Source organism: Physella acuta, unplaced genomic scaffold (assembly GCF_028476545.2).
Source record: "Physella acuta isolate Inbredline_101_S28 unplaced genomic scaffold, ASM2847654v3 ptg000150l, whole genome shotgun sequence".
Lineage (NCBI taxonomy): Eukaryota > Metazoa > Mollusca > Gastropoda > Physidae > Physella > Physella acuta.
Window position 1 is genome coordinate 103,889 of NW_026731669.1, and position 27,604 is coordinate 131,492.

The following is a 27,604-nucleotide window of genomic DNA, read 5'->3' on the forward strand; positions in this document are numbered from 1 at the left end:
CTGGAAACCAGGAGCTACCAGTACACATAGCAGACAGAGCTTTGAAGCTGTGTAAAGCAAATATTCTCTGGTAAGTAAAGATACGATATCTAGTGTTAGTGTGTGTATTTTTGATTGTATCGTCTAATGCCACTATAGTAGATATAAAATGGTATGTCTTTTTATCTTAACCCAAAATAATAATATCAATTCTTTTTTCATGTTATAAACATTACGTATTTTGTTTTATTTTTATTTTATTTTAATTTATTTTTTAAGCTCGTAAAATTTAATAGCATTACAAGCTTTTTAAAAATTTAAAAACAATATTTTTGTATCGCTTGTACGATAAGGGGTTATCCATAAATGACGTCACGCTTTTTTGACGATTTTTACCTCCCTCCTCCCCTCCGTCACACATCGTCACAAAAAGCCATACCCCTCTAAAATGACATCACACCTCTGTCTACAACCCTCCTCGAAATTGCAGTTGAATTTTTCTTAAAACGTCGATATTTTTCCAAAATCTTGTCTGAACTCTGTCAAATAAGAGTATTTTAATCAATTCCTAGTGCAATTTATTTAAAAAGTTTTCAAAAACTAGGGGTGTCAGACTGATTTTTTAAAACGGTCCCAGAGCTTTTTTGAAAGTTGCTATGTCAAGAACTCATGACTCTAAAATAGTGGGCACTAAATTTGTTCATATATCTCAAATAGTAAAAAAGTTATGACGTTTTAAAAAAAAATGGTGTTTTAAATTTTTTTCCAACACCCTAAAAGGTGCCATGATTGGGAGGTTATATCTGTAAAAGTATATGTCACAAACAAAATCTTTTGAACTCATTACAAACACACAGAAAACAAAGAGAACAGACTCATTTTTTTAAAAACTAAAAAGTAAAAAAAAAAGAATTTTTAAATTTAAATTTAAATTAATTGCATTGAATTTGACTTTTCTCAGTTTTTGAAAAAATTAAAAAGGGAAGTAAAAAACAGAAATTTTGTACGTTTTTAAAACATCACCAAAAAATGTCCGATGAAAGAATATACTTGATAAGTATTTGAAAATGTAGGACAACAACGCTTCTTTTAATTTAAGTTTCATGTATGCCTATAACAAGTACGTTTGAAACACACGTTTGATCAGAAGAGTGCAGAGGTTCACAATATGTCGAAAATGAGTCTTTTTTTTTAATTCCAAAAAAAAAATATGACACCTACAGTAGATCTGAGTACATAGACATAAAGGATAATCATAGCTCTTAACAGGTAAATATTGTTTCTGTCTGTGATTATTTATATGCGATCCAATGGCGGCTGGAACAGTGCTAGGGTCGCATAAGAAATTTTTTGTTGTTGAAATAATTATTAGTGTCTAGAACCAGTAGTACATTTAAAAGAAAGAACATTTATTTAGAATGCCTCGGTCGATGTATCTTTATGTTATAAATATGTATTTATACATAGCTGGTTCAACAATTTTTGCGATATGGTAGGGCTACATCACAATACACATGCTTATTAAATACAAATACGTTGTTTAAATAGATAAACATGCTAGTCTTGCATTCTCACCCTTAGTGTCTTAACAGTCGTTCTTCACAACTATAACCTGAAAATATGTAATCAATAGCCACAATAATCACCATAAACGGTCTACATAATTTATAGGACGTAACAAGGATTTTTTCTTAAAGGAATCTAAAGAGGGTTTATTTCCAAGCTGACTGCAAAGTGTAAATGCATCTGCACTCGTGCACTGATCATTAATATATATTGACATTGTTACAACTGTAGTAAATATCTCGCTCCTCCCCCCCCTCCCCACATTCCAGGTAAGTTTTGGGAGGCATTAACATAACATATAGTTAAAATTGAAATAAAAGAACACACTAAAAATCGATTTCTTTGTTAATGTAAAGTATTTCAAGCTACACATCATGTACTGTTTAGTTTAAAATCATCGCTAAAACCCAACCAATGCATCAAATTTGCAAAGTTTTCTAATTTAAACTATACCCATTCATTGCTGACTCTGGCGACGAAGTGTACGATCACGGGACCTTTTACATTTAAAAGGAAAATATATTAAGCTATTCTAAAAATATTTTAACCGACTTATTATGGTTCTTTTATTTTATTAGATTTTCTTACATTATCCCTTTACAATCTTTTTGTAATGTAATTTTTCTTATTTAATGAAGATGTATCCACATTTGTTAAATAAAGTTATGTGGTAATGAAAAAAATCTTTAAAACTTTATATTTATGTATAGTGAGATATATGTGGTTTATAGAAGGTTGTGGGTAATATTGAACATGAAAAAGAATATAACAATGCAGTCTACAACGTTTTGGGTAATTTTAAAACATAATTAATAATTACATAAGTAAATGAATTTAAATATCCTATGGCCAATCATGTTTAACACGATGCACGATGGAATTTTATAGGAAATATATTCTTTTAACAGTGTCAGCCCCCCCCCCCCCCCCCTCACCGGAAATTTTTTTCCAAGAAAATTTCAAGTGCAACCCCTGAGAAAAAAGTCTGGAAGAAACTTTGGCTTGAAAACGAGCACATCAGTTTAAATGTATGATACTCTTGATCTTTATAGGGTAAATGTACAGCGTAGAACGTTCTCTCCACACACTAAAGTGCAACAACACTCAACGGACTCATTTGTTGGAAGTATTAGCTAGATGTCACTTTCATTTAAAATATTGTATTTCTAATACTGCATAAAATAATATCAAAGTAAGACCTGTCAAACAAGAGCTGCATACTTTCTATAATTATTGAAAGGTGTTGAATATTCTAACAAATTACAGTATTAGTCCTTAATTTTTATTAAAGATTTCAGGGCCCACAACTGTATTTGCCCCACAACCCCGACGTTAAGGGGGTTTGAGACATTTAGTTCCTCCACTGGTTTCCTAACATTAAAATATATCAGGATCTGCATTCGGTATATTCTTAGAGCTTATAAAATCAGGGAACTCGTCAGTGCTTTTACTGGAAACGGAAAACAATTTGAAAATCAAATTTAACGTAACACAACAAGTAGACAAGGGATCGAGCATTTGCATGTATTGAATAAGTTGACAGCGTATGTCTAATTTATTTTTGTAGCTGACTTCAAATGCGATAAATGCTAATAATTTTCACCTTGATATAATAAAATGACAAAAAAAATATAGAGGAACGCAAATGTCAAGACAATGTGAAAACGAAAATCAGATAACGCCTAATATCTCTCTCCTTTACACGCACAAACTTACTTACACATGCATATATATATATATATATATATATATATATATATATATATATATATATATATATATATATATATATATATATATATATATATATATATATATATATATGTATATATGTATATATGTATATATATATGTATATATATATGTATATATATATGTATATATATATGTATATATATATATATATATATATATATATATATATATATATATATATATATATATGTATATATATATATGTATATATGTGTATATATATATATTATATATATATATATATATATATATATATATATATATATATATATATATATATATATATATATATATATATATATATATATATATATATATATATATAAGAGGCTCTATTGTGTCTCATGATACAATGGATGCACGCTCGTTAGTGCAATTTTAGGGTTACGTACCAAGACAGAAGTTACGATATCATGAGTTGACCATCGAGATCCCTCTCCATATCTACCTATTGGTATAGAATAAATGAATTACGTTTGGTAATCGCCGTTGCAGAATCCACAAACTGATCGCTAGGTTGATAATCCTAGCGCCTAAGCATTTTTATCCCATTTATTTTAGAGTTTTCTCTCCTCGATGGATTGCTGCCCTAACTAGTCTCATAAGCCCAGAACTTTAAAAGAATGGCGGGTCAGCAAATGTCTTTGACTGACTTGTTTAACGACCCGCCATCCAACAAACCAGGTATTGTTATACAAAAGTGACAGATCTCCATGACTTCACTCATAAAAAAACATATCATAATTCCTCTTTATGTACAACATGTTACAGTTCTTAGACCTATCACAAATTAACAACACGTGAAGGGAAACTTGAATTTCTCATGATGATGTCTTTTTTTTAGAATCGTATATGTATAAATAAGACTGGAAACCAAGAGCTACTAGTACACAGACCAGACATGGCAGCGATAGACACAGTGTAATGCAAACTTGTCCCGTAAGTAAAGATACGATATCCAGTTCAGTATATCTTTGTGTATTTTAAATTCATTCTACGCATGACCTTTCCGTCCTCGCCCCTTAATGTAAAAATTATTTGTGCTGATTTTCTCTCATCATACTGACACTGAATATAGTTGTTTTTAAATTATTTTAAATTATTTTTAAATGTTAATTACAGTATGTAGCGAAAACGCGACATCATGCAATTATGGACCAAACAGTAATTTTTTTTTTTTTAGTCCGGGTCATTTTATTATGTTTACTGACATGTGTTTCTCTAAATATCCACATACAAACAATAGAATATCACAAACTAAACATGCGGAAATGCAAGGAGATGTAGACTCACTTGAGAAATTCATGAAAACTATAGTTTATTAGCTCAAGAATAGAGTTACACCTGCTTACTGACTAACTTTTATGAATGTGTATTTTGAAGCCTTGCTGTCGTGGTTCTACTACACTACAGTAACACACTACAAATGTAAGCCCTGCTAAGGGGGGATACCTAATATCTGTCTACCCTTCCCTAGGCTTATCAACTACTGTCCGGTCAGTGCAAGTCCGGTAACCCAGACTGGTTAATAACCTAACCTTAGTCTAAATTAAAAACAAAAAACTTTTAACAATTTAATAAAATTTATTGCATGGAACCAAAATTATATAAATAAAAAATAGATTAACAAAACAGAACTTTAACGTAACAAAACACTGTAACAAAACAAACTTTTTACACCACACAAAACATTACGTTTGATCATTTGATGGTGTTGCGCCGACTTATGATGTCTAGGATGGTCCAGGCCCTGACACACAGAAACCTCCCTTCATCCATTCTCGACATCCAAAAGTCCACACCAAACAAAACACTACGTAAAACCACTACGTACAATACGTTACGTACAAAACAATACGTACACAACAAACTTTTTACACCAAACAAAACAATTCATATATAACAAAACACCCAGCCAAGTTGCCCAAGCAACCTCACTGGAAGGGGGGGGGAGAGAAAAAGAAAAGGAAAACATAAGAAAAATGCATGGTAATGGCAGATATATACATAAATATATACACAAGTTCAAAATGCTATCTAGCTAAAGCCTCGAGTAAAACTAATCCTTACTATACAATTCTAAAAGCAATTCTCAAAAACAACTAACCACTGTCTAAAGAAGAACTAGCAACTTAAAAATAACGTGTAAACAAATTCATTGTAGAACCAATCTTTCCTACACAAGGAGCAGCCCGAAGCCATTGGTCTACATAAACAATATCCATATTGATAACATTAAAGTTAACACACTCCGCTAAGGCCCCAATGAAGGCAGACACAAAGCAAGCGATACTCAACATGACGTTGCACGAAACAGCACACACATTAATTTTAAACCACCTAAAACTCGAGGCAACTAAAATATGCTAATCTAATTACTGTCTAAAACAACTGACTATTGACTAAGCCAATCCTAGTCAATAACACATCATAAAACAATCAAGTAAATACACACACGCATTCACACTAGTTTAGGAAACACTCCTAAACACACTGACCTAAACCACGTGGTCCGAAAACACACGCCAAGGGTTTAGAAAACATTACAAATACATTTTAAATCATTCAAAATAACACCACGTGCATACCAGACATGCCGATGCTCACTATCTCGTTTTAGACGAAAATGAAAGAAAACGAGAAACATTGGCAGTCGCATTCATACAAATCACATAAAGATACAGTGTAATAAAACAATTACCTCCACGCGTGCGGTGCGCCATGCGCCCACACAGAAACCTGACCCGACCTACATCTCGCCGCGGGTCAAAAAAGGGAAGAAAATCACTCCGAGCGGTCAATTTATACTGACCGCTTCGGACGGAAGGGGACTCCGTGGCCGCTCCCCATTGGACCACCATGCACTCCCAGATTCACAACAAATAAAATAATACAAAATAATCCATTCACCCGCTCACACAAATGAAAGGACTTTCTCATGTGTAGAAAATTAGTTGTCCGCGATTACGTCATTTTCATGACCTTCTATTCAAAATCAACTTATAAAGACGCATATTTCTCACTTGACCTATATTTGATCTACACACAAAGCACTTGAACATATACTATCAAATTATGATAGTGTTCAGCCGTTTTATATTCTTCTATGCTCAATGCAGCTGCTGTGAGTACTTGTTGTAACTTTGTGGGTATAGAGTGAATAATAAAGCTATTAATATTTTCTGCAGCAAAAACTGATCACATTTTTAGAAAAAAATAATTTATGTAAGTAGCCTGAATTCACGAAGTCAAAAAAAAATACGATGCGCGTGAGTCAATAGTGTGTGAAGTCATAAATTTCGACTTGACAACGTAATCATTAGTACCGATACAACCGCCTGGATGTACCCAATACACCACGACCGGGAGCAGTAGGATAAATGCACCTATGCGCATATGCTATGCGCTAAATCGGTATGTCGCGAAAACGCGACTTGCGGCGTTAAGGGGCTATAGCCCGTCTGTTGATCTCGACGCTGGGGATCTATCACTTCCTTCATTCAGTGTAATAATATTCTGTTAAAGACTTTGCCTGGGATTGACAAAAATGTTATCCCTCTATTGTTGGAATATGTACCAAGATCGCATTTTTTTGGAAGTTTTATGAGTAGTCCCTCCTTCTACTCCTCTTGTATTCGTTCATCTTCCCTGATTTTCTTGAAGAGTGTGTATAATAGTGTGGTACTGTCAGTGCTTCTGCCGGTATACCATCTATTCTTGGAGCCTTCCAATTTTTCAGCTGCTTTATAGCTTTATGTATCTCTTCTTTTGAAAGTGGGTTGCAGTCTATAGGGATGTCACTTTCATCTTGCGTGCACTCTGGTGTTGATCTATTCAGTAGTTCTTAAAAATGTTCTGCCCATCTCTTCCTCTGTCCTACTGCATCAGATAGTATCTTTCCATTTTTGGTCTTCACTTGTCTCTCTGGCTTACTGTACTTCCCAGATATCTTCTTAATTGTATTGTATATGTCCCAAATATTCCCAATGTAAAGTGCTTCTTCTACTTCACTTGACAGCCGTTCAAAATAACTCCGCTTGTCTTTCCTTATGCATTGTATGCATTTCTTGACACTTTTGTTTACTTTAGCATAATCTTCCATGGCTTTTAATTTAGTAGCCCGTGTGCGGCTGATTTTTAATGTTGCCTTCTCCCCTTTTCTCTTCTCAATGATTTTCAGAATATCTGCTGAAATCCATTCCTTATTTTGCTTTTGATAGGACATAGCACTTCTTCACATGCTGACTTAAATAGGTTTATTGTTTTTTTCCATTATTCCTCAATCGTCTCTTCCTCTAGGACCTGAAACTTGATGGAAATATTGAGCTTAAATTCTGTTAGCTTAGAGGGGTCCTAAAGTAGGCCAGTGTTATACATGTACTACATTGGCCATTTGAAATTGAAACATTTAGTTTCGTGGTGGATATCCCAAAGAAACTAAACTAGCAGAATGTAAAACTGAAAGGAAAGGAAAACCTAGCATATTCATTGCTTGAAGAAGTGGTTTGTTTCGAAAAAAAAATGTGTTGAAGACATGTAGAGTGGTAAATTACTTAATTTTGAAAATTCTGAAAAAAATATTGATATGAAACCAATGCTACTACTAACATGAATCACTTCAGCATTACTATAAACAAAATGAAGGATGTTTCACTGAGAAATTGTATCAATTCAAAACAAATGCAAGTACTATGATGTTCATAGTAGATCCTCTCAACACAAAAACAAATGAGATTAACTTTGAGCTATTTGGGATTGATGGTATGTTAGCTTCAAATGAAATGATGGAATGGAAAACCAAACATTTGTGGAGTGGTAACTTCTCTAAACTCAAGAGCAAGTTAGGAGAGTGTGACGGACAGTAAAACAAGCACGTTGCGCTGCACAAGTGGACTACTCTAAAAGAAATGGGGTTATTGAGGCAAAATAATGTGAAACATGAAATAGTTTTACATAATGGTACAATTAGGTAAAGAAGTGATTAGAGTGATGACGATCTTCGGGTCAACGTATTCATGCGAGCAAATATTTCCTTGCATGAATATAATGAATAAAAGTAAAGAAGCCATTTAACAAAAAACAAATCTATATGCTTGCTTGAAACTGAAACTACAAGTTAAGATCCAGATTTAATCAAACTTTAAAAAGACATGCTATGCTAAACTATTGTAAATATTATTCAACAATTAAGTTGTGTAATTTGATTAATTATTTTATTATTCTAGCAGAGTTAGCTAAAATAGGGTGATTTATTTCGGGCGAAAAATGTGTATGTTACATATATATATATATATATATATATATATATATATATATATATATATATATATATATATATATATATATATATATATATATATATATATATATATATATGTCACCAAGTAGTAGTAGCGGCGGCCAGCAGCATGTGTGTCGTTCTTTGTTAGGTCTTGTGCGACCCCTTCCTCACGGTACCCAAATGCGACAGAGACGTGTACAATCTCCTGTCTGAAGGTATTTGCGCGACTTAGGAAATCCCACGTCTAGGCCGAGGACACCTCATTTGGTACCGATCCACCTACCTGATATAAAGAAGCACACTCTGCCCGCAGGTTCAATATTACTTCAATTTATTTCTTCTTGAATAATCACAGTTCAGATAATTAGGTGAATCTCACCAGACCTCCACTGTCACAGGCCCACAAACTGTATCACTCCGTAACTCAGTCTATTAACAATTGTATCTCATATCTTCTGTCTCTCAGCTCACATCTTCTATCTCTACGTTTCTGCATATATCTGTCTCGCTCTACATCTTCAGTCTGGCTCTCACTCTGGCTATGGCTCTCGCTCTCTCATACCCAAAAGTATCGCGCTTATATACACACACAGTCACACCCAGATGTACATCCGGTGTTGTCAACAATGTCAAACCATTCTATTTCGATACCAACTATTGCATCGTTTTTATTAATAACTTGTCCGTTTGTCTTCAAGTTGACAAGTAAAATTCTATTTTAGTCACATAGTCACACCAGAGTATATCAGTTGCATCATAACTAGTTACATATATATATATATATATATATATATATATATATATATATATATATATATATATATATATATATATATATATATATATATATATATATATACTAGCCGTCCCGGCCAGGCCCTGCTCTGGCTTCTGTGAAAAACCTTTCTGTTAAAGACCATTACCTGTGTGTTTAGTAATCATCATAAACCCGGCATTGCCCACCCAAACCACAACCAACCAAAACCAAAACAACAAAACGCAAACATAACGCTAACACAATTACAAATACAAACGAAAACAAAAACCTAACAACAAACCCAACCACAACCACAAACACCAATACAAACACAAAGAAAAAACAAACAAAAAAGCAAACGAAAACAAAAACCTAACAACAAACACAAACACCAATACCAAAACAAAAAAACAACGAAAAAGCAAACGAAAACAAACCAAATCCAAACGCAAAACCAACCAAAAACACAAATACAAACCCAAACACAAACAAAAACGAAAAAAAAAAGAACAAAAACGAACCAAATCAAAACGCAACCACTAACGCAAACCCACCTAAACACAAAGAAAACACTAACGCGACCATAAACGCCCGGGGCGGAATCACCTGTTTTAGCTTAATGAACGACTATAGTACCCCAACTTATTCATAGTCTTTTGCACTCACTTAAACGAACGCGTCTGTTTCAATTTAATGAACAATTATAATACTCCAAGCTTATCCCTAAAATACCTACAACATTTGCCCTTGATCAATCCCCGCTAATTATGTAATTATTTTTTTTTCCCAACACCAAAACAAAGTAATTAAAAAGTAAAATCTAATGCAATGGTTTTTATAAAGGGAAGTAATTGTTTTTGCCTAATTTATCAAAGGGAAGTAAGTGCTATAGGACTAAATAAAGACATAATTAGAATTTTTGTAAAAGATGATATTTTTTTAAAACTTGTGTTTAATGAACATGCCGACAATTATTACTATCAGTTTGAAAAATGAAAATTATTTCCCAACACTTTCAACAGTAATTTTTTAACTCATAAATTTAGACAAATGCGCACGGTAATATTCTAACACTTTAATCCATGTAAGTTTGTCAACGATATACATATGTATTTTTACATACAGAACTGAGCTTTATGTATTAGATATATATATATATATACATATATATATATATATATATATATATATATATATATATATATATATATATATATATATAGAGAGAGAGAGAGAGAGAGAGAGAGAGAGAGAGAGAGAGAGAGAGATGTGTGTAACCCTAAACACGTATATATATATATATATATATATATATATATATATAGAGAGAGAGAGAGAGAGAGAGAGAGAGAGAGAGAGATGTGTGTAACCCTAAACACGTATCATATTACTGACATACAAATGTTAGAGGCTCTTTAAAAACAGGATAATTTTGTAAATTGCACTTTTAGCACTTTTGTCTTTAAAGGTTGCTAACCCCTGATATAATTTCAAATTAAAATTTATTAAAATTTATTCAAAAAACGGTAACAACTGTAGGCACGAAAGCCTTTTTACACATTGGCCGTTTAAAAAAATAAAACAATTCAATAACACATAGCAGTAACATAGCACTAAAAATGTGGAATAAAGAAATAATGTTACATAGTTATAATACAAAATGAGATAAAAAAAGGAATATAATAGATGAATGAGAAATGTTACAATGAGTCAGTTAGAGAGGTCATTAAATAATTGTTGTTTTTAGTTTAGATTTAGTTTCAGATTTATTTTATTAGGAAGATTGTTCCACAAATTAGACCCAGAGTAGGGGAAGCTATGTTTTTGGAAAAAAGTTGTATATGGGAACATTAAATTAATTTTATGTTAAAAGAAAATAGGTCTGATAAGTAAGAGGGGGGCTGTTTCGTGGATAATTTTTTATAAAAAAATTGATTTAGTATATATTGTCTTTTTTTTAATGGATGTATTTTAGTTGTAATAAAAGAATCCAGACTACTAGACAAGCCAGTAACTAGTTTTATAGCCCTTTTTTGTAAAGGTAGAAGAGGACGATGCTTAGTTATAAAGCTGCCGCTCCACACTACAGAAGCATAATCCAACCTAGATTGAATAAAAGCTTCATAAAAAACTAGCCTGCTCCTATAGTCCAGAAAGTTCTTTATCCTTGCTAATTGAAAAGTTGTCTTTAATGACATTCTTAAAAGATGAATATGATCGGACCAAGTGGGGTTGTGATCTATAACCAATCTTAGGCATTTGTAACTGTTAACCTGTTCAATGTTTGTATTGTCTATAGTAATGCGTAATGCGGTGGATGAAATACGAAGACGTTTCTGATGAGTTGTAATAACCATTGACTTGGTTTTATAGGGGTGAATTTTCATTTTGTTAAAGTTTGTCCAAGTAGCAAGCTGATTGGCACATGTTTGAAGTTTGTAACTGAGTTACTCAGCACTGTCTGCAAAGACATGTAACGAAGTATCATCAGCAAACATCTCGCACTGACCAGCGTCAATGTGTAATGGAATGGAAGATCATTAATGTATAAAGAAAAAAGTAAAGGACCTAAGATTGAGCCCTGTGGAACCCCTATATTGACATATTTCTGTGAAGAGATGGTATTAAGTTGAAACACGCGTTGAGATCGATTAGATAAAAAGGAGTGAAGTAACCCAACTGTAAAGTCTTGGAGTCTGTATGAAATTAGTTTTTTAAGAAGTATGATGTGATCAATAGAATCAAAGGCTTTTCTGAAATCGACGAACAGCGAGCAACAGAGTAGTTTTTTTTTAAATATTTTTAAGCAAGTTTTCATTCATCTTAATCAGAGCAGGGTGACAAGAATGAAACTTTCTAAACCCAGACTGATTACTATGGAAAATATAATGCTTTTCTATGTAGTTTGACATGCATTCATTTATAATTATGTATTTCTAGTGGCTTGGAGAGGGAAGAAAGTATAGAAACTGCCCTGTAGTTATTAGCATCTTGGATGTTACCTTTTTTGTGTAATGGTATGACCTTAGCATGCTTAAAATGTGTCGGGAAATAATGCTTGACAATACAGAGGTTGTGGACATAGGTTAAAACTTCAGAGATTATTGGAGCTGAAATCTTCAATACTTTATTAGAGATATCATCAATAGAAGTTGTTGAAGACGGTTTAAGAGATCTTAGGCTAACATATACTTCATGAACAGTGAGAAGCGGAATTATCAGTCTGCCCTACCACGGTGAACAGAATTACAAAACATTTTAAGCTCCTCACGGATTGTGTAATCAGCATCTGTGTTGATCGCTACAGATGATATAAAATGATTGTTAAAGTCATCAGCAGATATCTGGCAATGTCCAGCTGTATTGCATGTGCGTTTTTTTTTCTAATTATTTGATTTATGGCAGTCCAGATAGATTTGGAATTAGGTTTGCCTGACAGCAGCTTATTAAAATACTCATTCTTCGACCTACGCACGAGCAGTTTGACATAATTTCGTTGCCTACAAAAGTCCTCAGAAGTTCCATAACGTTTAAGCCAGTCTCTTTTATTAATTGCAGAATCGATATTGTTGTTAAACCAAGAAGGTTTGTATGTAGTCTTAACCCTCTTAGAGATTTTAGGAATATGCTTGTCATATATAGTATAGAAAATACGCAGCCATTCAGAAATGGCTAGATCGGGACAATTATAATTGTATACGTTGCAGAAGGGGGCAGCCAATAAATCCGAAAAAAAAAGAATTTTCATTAAATTTTCTAAAAGAGCGATAATTTATAGTTATGTGTTGCTGCGAAGGTACACATAATATGTTCGTCGAAAAAGTACAACAAACAGGGAAGTGGTCACTAACACCACAACAGCGGACACAGACCTCTATTAGGTTGCAGTCAGGTGATGCTTATATGTGGTCAATTATTGTACTTGATTTATCATTGATGTCATAGCGTAGATATAAAGAATTAGACGACTAGTAGAGGTTACAAAGGACGGTGCGAACTTGACTGTAGACGATTTGGTGCGAGAGTATTGTGCGCATGTTGAATACAATATTTGTGGCGCGAATGTGACGTGAGCATGACGCGACAATGTACCAATGACGTAGACCGCGGCAGTAACGTGAGTTGGGGGTTAGTAATTGTAGGAGACGGATGTATTCTTTGATATTGTGCAAATAAGTGTGTATTAATAAAGTTAGTGTTCTTTTCATAAACGAAATGGTTGACTTTTGTTAATTAGTGTTTGCGGAACATAAGAGTGATTCCCGTCCTACTCACAAGTATAATAGTTGTCGTATGAATAGTAGCAGATCAGAATATAGAAAAGATATCGAGAAGATATAATTATATAATATATATGAAACCCCCCATCACATATTGGTGGAGCACAAGTGGTCCTTAATTCCGCAAGTGGTGTTTTAAAAAAGATTCGAGTGAAAAGTTGTGAAGTTTGAAGCGGATTCGTGTTGACCAGAGGTGCTACTTGATCATCGCAGGGAAGCAAGATAAGTACCTTCCTCAAATTTTGTTTTAAGTAACCGGGATTGTTTGGATCCTGTGCTGGTTATTCAGCAGTTTTTCTTCTCCGTGTTTGTTTTATGTCTTTATAGATCTAGTCTTGTTATTCTTAAATTGGCTGAGGCTTCCTAATTATAGGACACACTGAGTGTAGGCCTGCTATTTAAGAGGTACACATTTATAGTTAGCTGTATCACGTAATGTTCGCATTATCGTGTTTATCGTGCTGCTCCCAGCATTTTTTTTTTCTCTTTATAACCTGTCACGTGTTACGTACTGTGGTAGGCTTGGAGTAAGCTACATCTATCTTACTCTCGCCCATTTATGTGTATTGTCCTGTTCAGTTAATGTTATTTTGTTACTCTTTTTTTTTTTCCCCACACATCACCTTTATTACACCACACTAAGACATGCCTCCATTTAACGAACTTCTAACTAGAACTAAGCCCGAGTTAGGCTTAGAGTATACCATTGGTGAACCATCGCTGAAGAAGAACAAATATGGAAAGCAAGACAAAGTTGTCGATGAAGATAAATTATTTGAGTTAGTCCAATTAAGACTTTTAGAGGATGCAGAACAGGAAAGACAATGTCAAGTGGCGTTAGCTCACTATAGAGTTCAGCTAGAGGCCAAACGAGAAGAAGAATCCGTTCAAGCTAAAGCTAAATTAGATGAGAAATCAGAAGACTACAAAAAACGTGAAGCAGAAGTTGAATTTATGTTTGCCAAGGCTCGGCAAGAAAGAGAAAGAGAATCCGAACTTCGTAGAGCCGAGATGGAAAAACAATTTGAACTTTATAAAGCCGAGATTGAAAAACAAACTGAACTTGAACTAAGCGAAATGAGACTACAAGTAGAAATAAGGCGAAAAGAAGTAGAAGAACTACGTCAATATAAATTAAAGTTAGAGAATCGATCACAGCAACCTAAACATGAGTCAACGCTACAACAAAAAGCAGAGCTACCTAGATCTACTTATGAATATTACTACGATTCAGATGACTCATACAGTGAAACAGAGAGCAAACCTACTACAAAAATTAATACGCCACTCTCAGTTCAAGAAGATACCACAACAGCCCACAACATACAGATGAACTATTGTCGACAAAAGAACTATCACAATATCAGATGTTATTACTGCAATAGATCAGGTCACAAAAAGGTTAATTGTAAGAAACTATATGATGATAGACTCCAGCGGAATATACAGCAGAATAGACGTCAATACAAGAGACCAATTTATAGATCAGCATACATGACATCTTTTAGTGAAGCCAGCAACAGGAAAGAAATATTTACAGCCAAGATTAACAACAGATTCGCGCGAGCCATAAGGGACACACGATGCTCAACAATAGCTGTTAGAAGCTACTTTGTTAGACGACATCAATACACAGGCAGAACACAACATGTCCAGAGTTCACGAGGCATAACATATGTTTGGCCAACAGCAATAATCCAGATTAGCACGCCATCAGCAACAAGAACAGTAGAAGCAGTTGTGTTTAGATATGGTCCACACGATCTGATCCTAGGCAACATCAGAGGTGTCAAACAATTTCAAGTTGAGAATGACATGAACCATACAACACAAGTAAGAAGCGAGCAGGCCGACACACAAAGTTCTATCGAACCGGTAAACAGAACGATGTACGATCTACAGAAAAGGAGTGATAATTTGGTGGTAGACATGAACACAGTTACTGAAGAGTTGTCTAAAAAAATCACAGAAATCGGCTCAGTTGTTCTCAGTTTGAGGAAACAGAATGATCAACTTAATGACAGATTGCTCAGATTAGAGAAAAAAGTCAACAATGAAAATGAAGAATATGTCCTAAATAATTCAATTGGTGAGAGAGCTTACTACTATTCCTGGTCAGCACTTAATCAGATAATGTCAGGAGCACAAGAAACTACAGAGCCTAAAGAAATGACCTGCACACGAGTACAAGACAGACGACGGACCTGTTCAACCCTAACCTTGACCTAGCGCCCCATGTGCTTTACCCCATGACGGATAGAACTTAGACCACGCACACCCCCTTACGAACGGTTTTGAACAACGACTACACAAGGATTAATAAGTAAAGTAAATTCAAGTTATCGAATAGCTAAATGTATGGTATGAATCTAAGTCGTCGTAAATATCGACGTGAGGCAATTTTTCAATTCTGATGGTGCAGAAGGAAGTCGTTGTCATAACATGGTATAATGAGAGCTGCTCCATTATAACCATAAAGTGAAGAATATATTAGTTGCTATTGGAGGATGAATAATTATGGCTATGTACAGTCTACAGTCACAGGCAGAGAGCTGCTCCTGCACTACAGATATGTGACACGCAATACAACACACATGTCTTTTTTTTGTGTGTAGTAGATGTCTTTCTATTTTAATGCTAGTCGTGTGTAGTTAATGATTTAGTAATGTAGTTGGTATTTTGTTGATAATTATAATAATGTAGTTACTATTTTTATTATGTAGTGTGTCGTGGACAAATAACCAGCATATCAAAATTTGGTGGGTTTTTCTTTAAAAGAGGAAGGTTATTTGTCCGACGGGCACAAAAACGCTTAGCTGGCATATGTTTAAGACGACATGTCCGCTCATATTTTCTCAGAATCTGACGTCATCTTCGTGAATGCTACGCACTGATGCCCAGCTTAAATGAATGCAGCTGTCAAACGACCAGTACATCATGAACGTGAACATATGAAACACATCGTCAAGGACACGTCCGCAGGATCACGTCAAGTAACACATCTAGAGGAACCAAATCAATGTGAGATGGGTCATCCTAACCAGATTACTGAAGCCTTACGCATGGTCGCGGTTAATTTCCGACCAAGTCGTAACGGCAAGAAGAGTCACCATAACCAGCTAACAAAAGCCTTACGCACGGTCGCGGTCAATTTTCGATCAAGTCGTAACGGCAACTTCAGCTTATAAATATTTGTTTTTCGGTCACAGTGTTGCCAAGTTTTGTGTTTATAAAGCTCAAGGGAACATTTAGACGTCAAGTATAACAGGGAAAACTGTCTACACAGATGATAAACGTTTGTGGAACTGTCTCTACCGAAGATAAAGATTCATTGAGTGACGTACATTTTGTTAATTTGTCTACAAAGATGATAAACATTTGTGGAACTGTCTCTACCGAAGATAAAGATTCATTGAGTGACGTATATTCTGTAAATTTGTCTACACAGATGATAAACTTTTGTGGAACAGTCTTTACCGAAGATAAAGAATAAATTGACTGACGTTTATTTTGTAAATTTTTCAATACAGATGATAAAGTTCTCTACTGGCAGTTCAAGATGCGGCATGACATTGTTGTCGTTTGTTTTTTTGAAAATGTGAATGCTGGAATTGTTGCTATTGAAATGTTAATGTAATTCAGTCATTGATGACGCTATGACTATGTATTTATACGATGATTGACTAAGAAGACAGAAAAAAAAAAACTAATAGTATTAGTTTTTTTTAATTGTAGGGGGGGAGGAGATGTCATAGCGTAGATATAAAGAATTAGACGACTAGTAGAGGTTACAAAGGACGGTGCGAACTTGACTGTAGACGATTTGGTGCGAGAGTATTGTGCGCATGTTGAATACAATATTTGTGGCGCGAATGTGACGTGAGCATGACGCGACAATGTACCAATGACGTAGACCGCGGCAGTAACGTGAGTTGGGGGTTAGTAATTGTAGGAGACGGATGTATTCTTTGATATTGTGCAAATAAGTGTGTATTAATAAAGTTAGTGTTCTTTTCATAAACGAAATGGTTGACTTTTGTTAATTAGTGTTTGCGGAACATAAGAGTGATTCCCGTCCTACTCACAAGTATAATAGTTGTCGTATGAATAGTAGCAGATCAGAATATAGAAAAGATATCGAGAAGATATAATTATATAATATATATGAAACCCCCCATCACAATTGACCCTGGTAGTCGTGTGTACAAATTGTTTTAGATTCAGAGAATCAACAATATCTTGCCAATATCCTTGAGGTTTTAATAAATTTATATTAAAATCTCCAAATATGATAAATTCATTGTTAGTAGACAAACGGTATCTATCATGGAGCAAAAACGATCATACCAATCCATGTTTTAGCAGGGATTTCTACAAAGGAAGCAAATTAAAATTGTCGGATGGTGTTTGCTTTTTTCCAGTTCAATCCATATACATTCTATATTGTCCGTTGACAGATTCTTCCTGTACTTGAAACGAATTGAGGAGTTGACATAGACACAAATGCCAGTTTCTTTGTGTAAGGATAGGTCTCGGCGTATTAGGTTATAATCAGAGACGAATATCTCAACATCATTATTAAAAGATTGTTATCGAGTTTCAGAGAAACCAAAGATATGAAAAAGATTGTTGGAATTGTTTAAAATTTTAAGAACTTCATGGTGTTTATGAAATATGTGGAAAATATTTAAATGGCCCAATTTTAGCCCACTTTGTGAGGGCCAGGATGATGAAAATAGACAATGCATAAAGATAATAAAATATCAATGAATAAGAGATGTTATAAACAAAAATCAATAAAATGAACTAATTAAACAGAATCAATATAACTGTCTTACAATTACACACTTTGTCACCCAATAAAACAAACATTCGCTGCTGTTCACACTGCCTTATTATCTCTGTCTCTCTCTCTCTCTCTCTCTCTCTCTCTCAAAATAAATACCTATATATAAATATAAATATATATGTATATTGCTATATAAATGTACAATAGTATCACTATGTATTATAATTAAAATAGTACCGTGAGCTAAACTAGTAAATAGTAAGAGAAAAAGTTAGGTTCCAGGAAGGCGCTTATGCGACTACATTAGAGCTTGATGAAGCAACAAAGGGCTAAAGCCCATTAAGTGATGTAAGCCTGGGCTAGAGTTCAATTGATCTGAAGATATTGTTGGAAGCATATTAACGGTCGAAACCAAATCAGCCTTTGTACCTTTTACGTTTGAAAGTTGCACATGGTCTTTATCTGTTAAGCTGACGGCTCTTTGGGGATACTTTATATTTTTAGCGAGAATACTGCTTCCAATTTTAGTTAAATGAATACTGTCACTGTACAAGCGTTGTCTCGGGGCACCTGACTTCGCAGTGAAAAAAAGGTGTATTGTTTATTAAACAGTATTTATAACTAATACAGAAAGGCTGTAAAAATCTATTATTTACTTCTATCAAGTTCCTACCCTTGCCCCGACATGGGGGTACGATGGATGAGAATCGGATTGTTGCGTTGAGAAATTTGTGAGTAATACTTCTCACAATTTCTAGCATATTAGCTTGTGAAAGTCTGACGTTTGATAGACTGTCGTTGACACCACAATGTAAGGTTACAGTTGTGGTACTAGAGTCACGTGATCGGCTACTAATAACGTCCCTAATGTTATCAAAATTTGCCCCAGGCAGGGCTATTACCGATACACGCTTGTAATGATCCGTGGCCATTATATCAGGATGGAGACCTTAAAGTGTAGAGTCACCAAGGATCAAATGGTGTTTCGTTGTTTGGTTGGTGTAGGGGGCGGCGACATGTTGTGTGCTATCTCTATTAGTGCCGTAGTGGGTAGAGCGTTGGACAACTGGGACATGGACAGCCTTGACCGTTGGGACGCTGTATTGTGTAGAATCACTTTTAGTGCGTGGTCGCTGCAGGGTGCTGGGACTCGAATGTTCCGATGGTTTGGATAAACGCGCTCTGTCTTCACGTTGTGTAATTTTAACAGGGATTGGGAACGGAGCTTCTTGCAGGATGCTTGCCGAAGTGATTTTTGTTTCATTAATTAGTTGTTGATTATCCTCACATGTTGAGGTGGATATTGTTCTGCAAGAGGGTTTCTAGGTTGTGAGGAGTTTCTTTAGTGACGCAGAAATATTTTCTTGATCAATCAAACGCTTCTTAAGGTTGACGTGTATATCTTTGCAGCTATGCACTTTATTAGATAGTCTCTTGACTTCGTCCCTTAAGAAAGCGTTTTCTACTCGAAGTTGTTCTAGTTGGCTGTTAAACTGCAATTTCTCCGCTTTAAAAGCTTTTTTAACACAGGTGATCTCATTAAGAATAAACGATCTTAAGTTATTTTCCAGATGTGTGGTTTGATGAAATGATATTTTTGGACTAAGCAAATCAGTTGGTTGAGATAGCTTCGAAGAAACTGTATAGTTTTTTATAGGTGTTACACAATCTAACGAATTGGTATTGATCATAACCTCTGCACATTGATTGTTACTGTTGGAAGCGGACATAATCATGGGAGGTGAAATGGGTAGCTCCAATACTCTGGGTGGGGACAGTAAAGGTGGTGGTGACAGTGATAGTGGCGGCGACATGGGTAGAGACATGTCGATAGCTTTGTCTGTTGTAATAAGGTTATTTAAAATACAGCAAAATTCCGTATCCACCCAAACAGACACAACGTTAGATTTTCCCTGTACCATAATTTTGTTATTCGTGTGGTACAGATGGACAGAAAGCCCTGGTAATTTATAATTATCTTCAACATTGGCGCCATCATCATCCCTTCTTTCCTTAACAACATCAGCATATTTTTTTATAATTCTTTTTAACTTTTCATAGCTAATTGAGTTTCTAAAAGCAATAATAACGCCTTGTCCTCCATCTTTCTTTTGAAAATGAATATCATCCGCTGCACAAATGTTAGCAATCTTTTTTGATCTAGCTTTTTCTTTATTTAAGCGATACTTCTTAGCTCTGCTGCTCCTGGTGACAAAGCCAGTCCCTAACATTTTCACCCACCAGTAATATTAGAATATCATGCTGACATCAGTAGAAATAGATTAAATAGAAAACGAATTATCAGTAGATCTACAACAACTAAGAATATAGATATCCGGTTTACATTTTAACAATGGATGAGACAATAAAATTAAAAAAAAACATAAAATATCACAATAAGAATCGTCATTAAGAAATATAGACTAAATGGGGGAAAGAGCTATTATTATTATTAAACACAAAAACTATATAATTTTTGTTTTCCATTAGACTTAACATATTTAATGTCAATGAACAGTTTTTATATGGAAAAAAACATATTTAATGTAAAACAGCTGCTCTTCTAGTATTCGTAGTTTTAATTGATTTTAATATATTTTAACCAATGTATTCTGGATATAGCTGTACAATTTAATTGCATTCATATTTAAAAAGACTAATTATTTTTTAAATGTTGATCACTTTATACTATTAGTTTCGAAGTACAATATCGGACACATTTTATTAGAAAACTATTCTATTTTCAACATATTAAGACTGGAGGAAGAGGCTTTAGATGGGGCTTCGACAACTATTTTTATCATAATGAAGAATCATGTTACTATGCTATATGTAAGTATTTACACAGATCAACCTAGTTTTGAAACAACAGTCTATAAAAATCCAAAATTATATTAAAATCATTAACTTAAATAGTGTTCTATTAGCTATTGTAGTTAAAAAACACTTAAAGACCCATTTTCAAACAGAAAAAATTCTAAAACCGTAAACATTCAACATTGATTAAGCTTCCTATATTCATTGAATTCAGGCTATATATATATATATATATATATATATATATATATATATATATATATATATATATATATATATATATATACTAGCGTACCCGCCCCCCGCCGCGTTGCCGCGGGGATAGAAGATAGTTTGACGAAATATATTAGAAGGATTTCACCAACGCGTTACCAATCATATGTTCTTAGACCTTGTTTTCTAAAAATGAGTTATTTAAATGTAAACAATGCCTGCGCTTGGATCATAAATATCGGGTGACAGGTTTAACTACACTACCGCATAAAAACCTTAAGTGTACATTAATCACTCACCGAAATAATACTATAGAACACACTTCGGTGACCGCCCATGTGTCACAGACGTAGATGCCCGCTCTCAGGAACCCCCCCCCCCGTTCAAACTACCGCATAGGCGCTGCGTACGACCCCTGGCTCCTTAAAATAGCATCCTGTTAACAATGATGCAGATTACGTCATTCACTAAAGTGACACAAATGATCAGGATTTGTTAATTAACACGTAAAAAAATTTTTTGACGCGTTTTAAACATCAGTGTGACTGATGCAATATGTTAGCGATACTCATAGTCTATTCCTAGATGCTCGATCTCAATTTCTGTTTTGATTATCTAAAAATAGATTATAATTGCATCATTCGCAAAGTGACGAAACTGTTTGGATTTTTTTTTTCGGACAAAAAGAAACATCCCAGTTAACAATCTAACCTTGGTTAATTTTCCTGATTATTAAAATAAAACGTATTACATGGCACTCAGCGGCCCATGTGAGCCTTTGGGGCCGAAACAGACATTTTTATTTGCAGCCTAATCACACCCTACCAGGGCGCCAGAGGACACGCCTGATTCAATTTAGTAAGCGTTTGTAAAGCCCCATCCTATCCATTGTATATCACACTGTTTAGACCGAACGTATTTACCATAGCGCTCACGGGAAAGACCAGGGCGCCAAATCGCATCCTGCCAGGGGGGCCGCCCATGCAAGATTAAATCGCCCGGTTTATGTAAATGATTTATGTCCATGCTCAATTAGTGTACACACAATTGTGCAACAAATGACAGACTATAACATTATTGTAATAGTTATTGTTTAAACAGCTAAAATGGACAAAATCATAAATGTTCAGACAGAAGTTTAGAAATTCACAACTTATATAATGTACCACTACAGGCGTGTCTGAATGAACTCCGATGTTTCAGAAGGACGCGTATTCCAAAAATAAAAATAAAAACGCATTTATTTACTATATTAACTTATTATATTACTTATACAAACATACAATTTTACACATATAAATTAGAATTTGAAAATATCGCGTATTAATTAATTTTGTATTGCAAGTAGTCATTTAATCAAAAGTAAAAAATGATTGAAAACGTAAAAGTTCAGCTGATAAATTAAACATTTGTAATAATAACGTCATATGTCTACATGTCGTAATATTATTTTATTGTTTTTTTTATATACTAGTGTATCAATTTGCACACTGATACTATCAGCAGCTATATTGATATACACGATTAAAACACAAAAAACACGTTATAAAGTAAGTATATGATTGTTAGCCATAACATAACAGTTAATCCTACATTTTCCGAAATGTGATAAAGACCTAATTTTGTTTGTGTGTTTGAAAAATAAAGTGCGTTATTTACGCAGTTATTTGCTAGGTTAATTTTGTAGTATTTACGTGTTATTCTATTTCACTTGCAGTTGTCTTCAACTCTTATCACACATTTGCCAGTACATCTGGTAGACAGATCGACTGCAGACGTAAGCATTTTAATTGTATAGCTTTACTATGTATATAGGCTATATATATATATATATATATAAGCAATGTGTGTGTCTGTGCGCGTCTGTGAGTCTTTTATGCATTACTACACCTTTTATCCGATCGCCATGAAACTTTGAGAAGTTGTTGGAATAATCCTGGGGAGGATTCTGCGAAAAAAATAAGTAGAATTCCCGAGAGCTCCCCTCTACATACCTGACACATGGGCGGTCATTAAAGTGTGTTCTTCCTCACTATTGTGGTGAGTGATTAACATACACTCAAGGTTTTAATGCGGTAGTGTAGGTAACCTCGTGTACCGATATTTATGATTCAAGCGCAGACTTTGTTTACATTTAAATAACTCAGTTTGAAATAAAAAACGTCTAAGAATATAGGATTGGTAACGCATTGATGAAACCTTTCTTATATATTCAGTCAGACTTTCTTCTATCCCCGCGACAACGCACAGGGACGTGTACGCTAATATATATATATATATATATATATATATATATATATATATATATATATATATATATATATATATTTATATATATATATATATATATACATACATATATATATATATATACATACATATATATATATGTATATATATATATATATATACATATATATATGTATATATATATATATATATATATATATATATATATATAAATATATATATATATATATATATAAACAATCTTTCCATTTTATAGATCACAAATGTCACAATTAGAAAAACATGTGCTTAAATAGTGTATTAACTAATCAATGAAAAAAACCCCAGAAAATAATGATTTAAATCGGCACGACTGGAAATAGTTGACAATAAAAGAGCTGTATAAAATTATAAACTGATTTGACCCTGAAAATGTGTTGCTAATATAATTAATATATTGCATGTGATGTAAAATTAGGATGTAGTTTCATAAAATATTACCCATTTGTAAACATCTATTAATACTAATAGTTTCGCTGTCTGTGTATCTATCTATCTGACAAGAACGCTCTAGAGAAAACACAAGCAAGTTAAAAACATGCATAGTAATTCGAAAAACGAAGTATGACGTCGACACATTTAGCACAGAGTAGAAAATAATCTCAAGCCGGATAGTGCACACATTAATATGACGTCATTGATTATCGAGTAAACATTCAATACAAAGGCAATTTGGTCTAAACTAAGTGGTTTGCGTGAAGAGTTTCTTGCATACAATTCTTCGGGTAGGGGCGAAGCCCCACCCCCCCGCGTAAGAACGTCTGAGCCCCCCCCCCTCCCCAACTCAAAAGAAATTTCTTCATCGATACTCTATAATAAAATTACCGCCTAATTAATGTGTCTAATCTAAAAAGTGGTTTTCTTGCAATTTCTTTAATGCAATTCTTCGGGTAGTGGCTAAGCGCGACACCAGTGTTTCTTTCAGACTTTTTCCTCCCCGGAGAGGGGTGGGGGTACTTGAAATTTTCGGGGGCGGGGTAGAATTTTCGGGGAGGGGGCGGACACTGGAAAAAGTATATAATTATATTTAGTTGAATGGGACGGTAGACATGTTTTGGAGTGTGTGTGTAAGAGGGGGGGAGGGGGGGGGGGGGGCGAAGCCCCTCCTCCCAAGTAGAGTTGCCTGAAAGAAACTCTAAATGCGACTTTTGTCATAAAAGAGATTAGGTGCATGGTTTTGGGATATGCCTATGACTATATTTTGTATAAATTAAAGTACCGAGAAAATAGAAAGCACTATCAACCTAGCGCCCGTTTTACCCTTCCTCAACGGGCCATTTTTCTCGTAGATTATGTTTTCATCTAAATAAAACTGATAAGTATCTATATTAATGAGCAACTGATATCAAAAGTATAGATACTAAACGTTTAAAGTTCAATATTCGTTGTAATAACAAATACACACTAACATTACTAAACATTTTGCAAATTGTCATTAATTCTCTCAGATCAAACAATACAATCACGTGCAAGCTCACGTTAATCTTCAACCGTCACCCAGGTTTCCAGGAACAGAGAATTCTATTGGTATTTCTTTTTACCGTATCGTTAGCCACTTATTTAGGTAGATCATTACTAAAAATTCTTCAAACTTCTTTTCTGCCCAATCACAACTCATTTATTCTGTACAGAAAACACGATTCATATCACCCAGACTAACGGAAAGAACCAAAAAATAAAACTATAAGTCATACAATTTTCACAGTAGTTATGAAAAATCATGCAGTTAAAATACAGCATATAATTTTTGTCCTAGTATATACATATACATTAAAAAAAGCCACATGTTTTATAGTAATTTGCCATTTTTTATCGATAATTGTAACATCCCAACATGATCATTTTTTGTGAGACTAAATCCTTAGCATTCTTGCAAAATTTTAAAAACAAAACTACATTCTCAACTTACTGTATTATTAGGGTCAAATTAATCGAAATTCTAAAATTTGTGAGTATCATGATAATTTTGAAAATGTAATACTATTGCCTTAGACAGATGAGAAGTTTAGAAATTAAGGAAAAAATATTCGAATTTTACGTCAAAGCAATTAATTTAGTTCAGGTTATAAAGTAAAAGTGCTTGGTGAAAACGTATTGGTTTTTTTGTAATTTAGAACATTACTTTCCGAATCCAAGGGTGATACTTCTTCTTAATAGTATGGTAAAATATACCTTATATATTTTATATTCCACAACTACCAGTTTGTGAGTATTATTTTATTAATGTCAAACTTTCATGCTTAAGATCAATGTCACCTTCAAACCATGTAGAAACAGAATGTATCTTTTCTTTTCTATGCGTTAGACCTTACGTTCAGCTCTACGCAACATTCCATTCTATATATAGACCAAAGTACGAAAGGACTTGTTCAAATTAGCAGCGGTGTAGATATAACACAAGAAGGAATCAAAATTTCAATTTCTGGTTAGTTAGAGTTTTTCAAGGTTAAAAAAATAAATCATTATCCTTAGTAAATCTCAAAGATTTAAATTATCTTTGGACAGAATTTTGTGTATCACTAAAAGTGTTGTAAGCATAGTAAATATACTTTATTGTTTGTTCAATATGAAAGAAAAGCATACTCACATTTGAATTGTCTAATGTAGGAATTTACTACGTATATAGCAACGTTAACTTTAAACCCAACTCTACCCGGTCTTCGAAAGATTTCACATATCAGGTAAAAATGTAATCTTAAATTTAAACGTATGAACTTTTATACTGCGATAGTCAATTTAGATGTGTATTTCCAACACAAACGGAATTTTCTATAGAACTGAACAGCCGATTTTCAACATAAACATTATCCATTACTAAAAAATTATGAATGAAATATAAATATATATATATATATATATATATATATATATATATATATATATATATATATATATATATATATATATATATATGTAACCTTCCCCGAGTCTATCCTGCCCGACAACGCCAATTGTAACGAGTTGAACCACTCATGCTACACAACATCGACTACAGTAGAAAGACTCGAAGATGCAGGTTCGCTATTGATCCTTTTATTACATGAATCAAGAAATGCTTCAATATAACACAATGAATCAACAGGAATGTTTCACAATAATAGTCTGAATCAACTGACCCCTAACAGTCCTCACTAGGCTTCATATAACTGAATCCACATGTCTATTGTCCTTCTTAACACAATATAACCAACTTGATATGTCACACAGACTGACTGATCTAAAGCGAGCGATGAAGAGGGAAGAGAACGAGTTCAGCCGTCCCCTCCTATTTATCCCTTGTATTCGTACTCATCTTCGTACTTGTATTCCTCCGTAATCGATACTTGTACTCGATGTCTCCGACCACTAGTTGCGCAGTTCTAACGTACAGTCCGTGTCATAAACATCTGCATCCTATCAATCAAAGTTGACAGGCCGTCTGAATCCCCTCGTACCGTTTCCCAAAATAGCACGCGTTGGCTTTGAGATTGTTATCAGTCCGATCCAATAAGCCACCTGCTATCGGTTGCATCAGACTGTAATACTGCGTCTCGGCTTATCGTTCGTTATCAGATTTGTAACTAGTAGCTAGGCCTACCCTAGTTACATCCACCCCTGCCTTTTTTTGTGTGTTTTCAACCACAAACAACGCCTGGCAGGTGCACTCCTCCAAAGTCAATCGCACAATCGTAAAAAAAATTTTATTGTTCCACTCACTGTCCACGACGTTCCATTCGTATACGATTGACAGTTATACCTATTTCACATATCAACTGTGTCTACATCGTCTTCCTGAGACACAAAACAGTTCTAGAATTCACATCCACCCTTTTCGTTTGGTGCCTTCACCAGTTCAGTTTTATAGCTTTTTGAACCGTCTGTTCTCATACCAGCGCGAC

The 27,604-nt window shown here is 34.2% G+C and overlaps 1 protein-coding gene across 1 annotated transcript; it reads left to right on the forward strand.

Moving 5' to 3' along the window:
• LOC131935600 (uncharacterized) lies at positions 1–26,544 on the forward strand. Its single transcript, XM_059292090.1, has 9 exons — positions 1–70; positions 3,862–3,984; positions 4,145–4,239; positions 21,164–21,239; positions 22,912–22,987; positions 23,155–23,214; positions 25,175–25,253; positions 26,032–26,151; positions 26,334–26,544. The coding sequence occupies exons 4-9, from the start codon at positions 21,223–21,225 to the stop codon at positions 26,417–26,419; spliced, it is 438 nt and encodes a 145-aa protein (XP_059148073.1). The 5' UTR covers positions 1–70; positions 3,862–3,984; positions 4,145–4,239; positions 21,164–21,222; the 3' UTR covers positions 26,420–26,544.
• Positions 26,545–27,604: the final 1,060 nt, after the last annotated feature.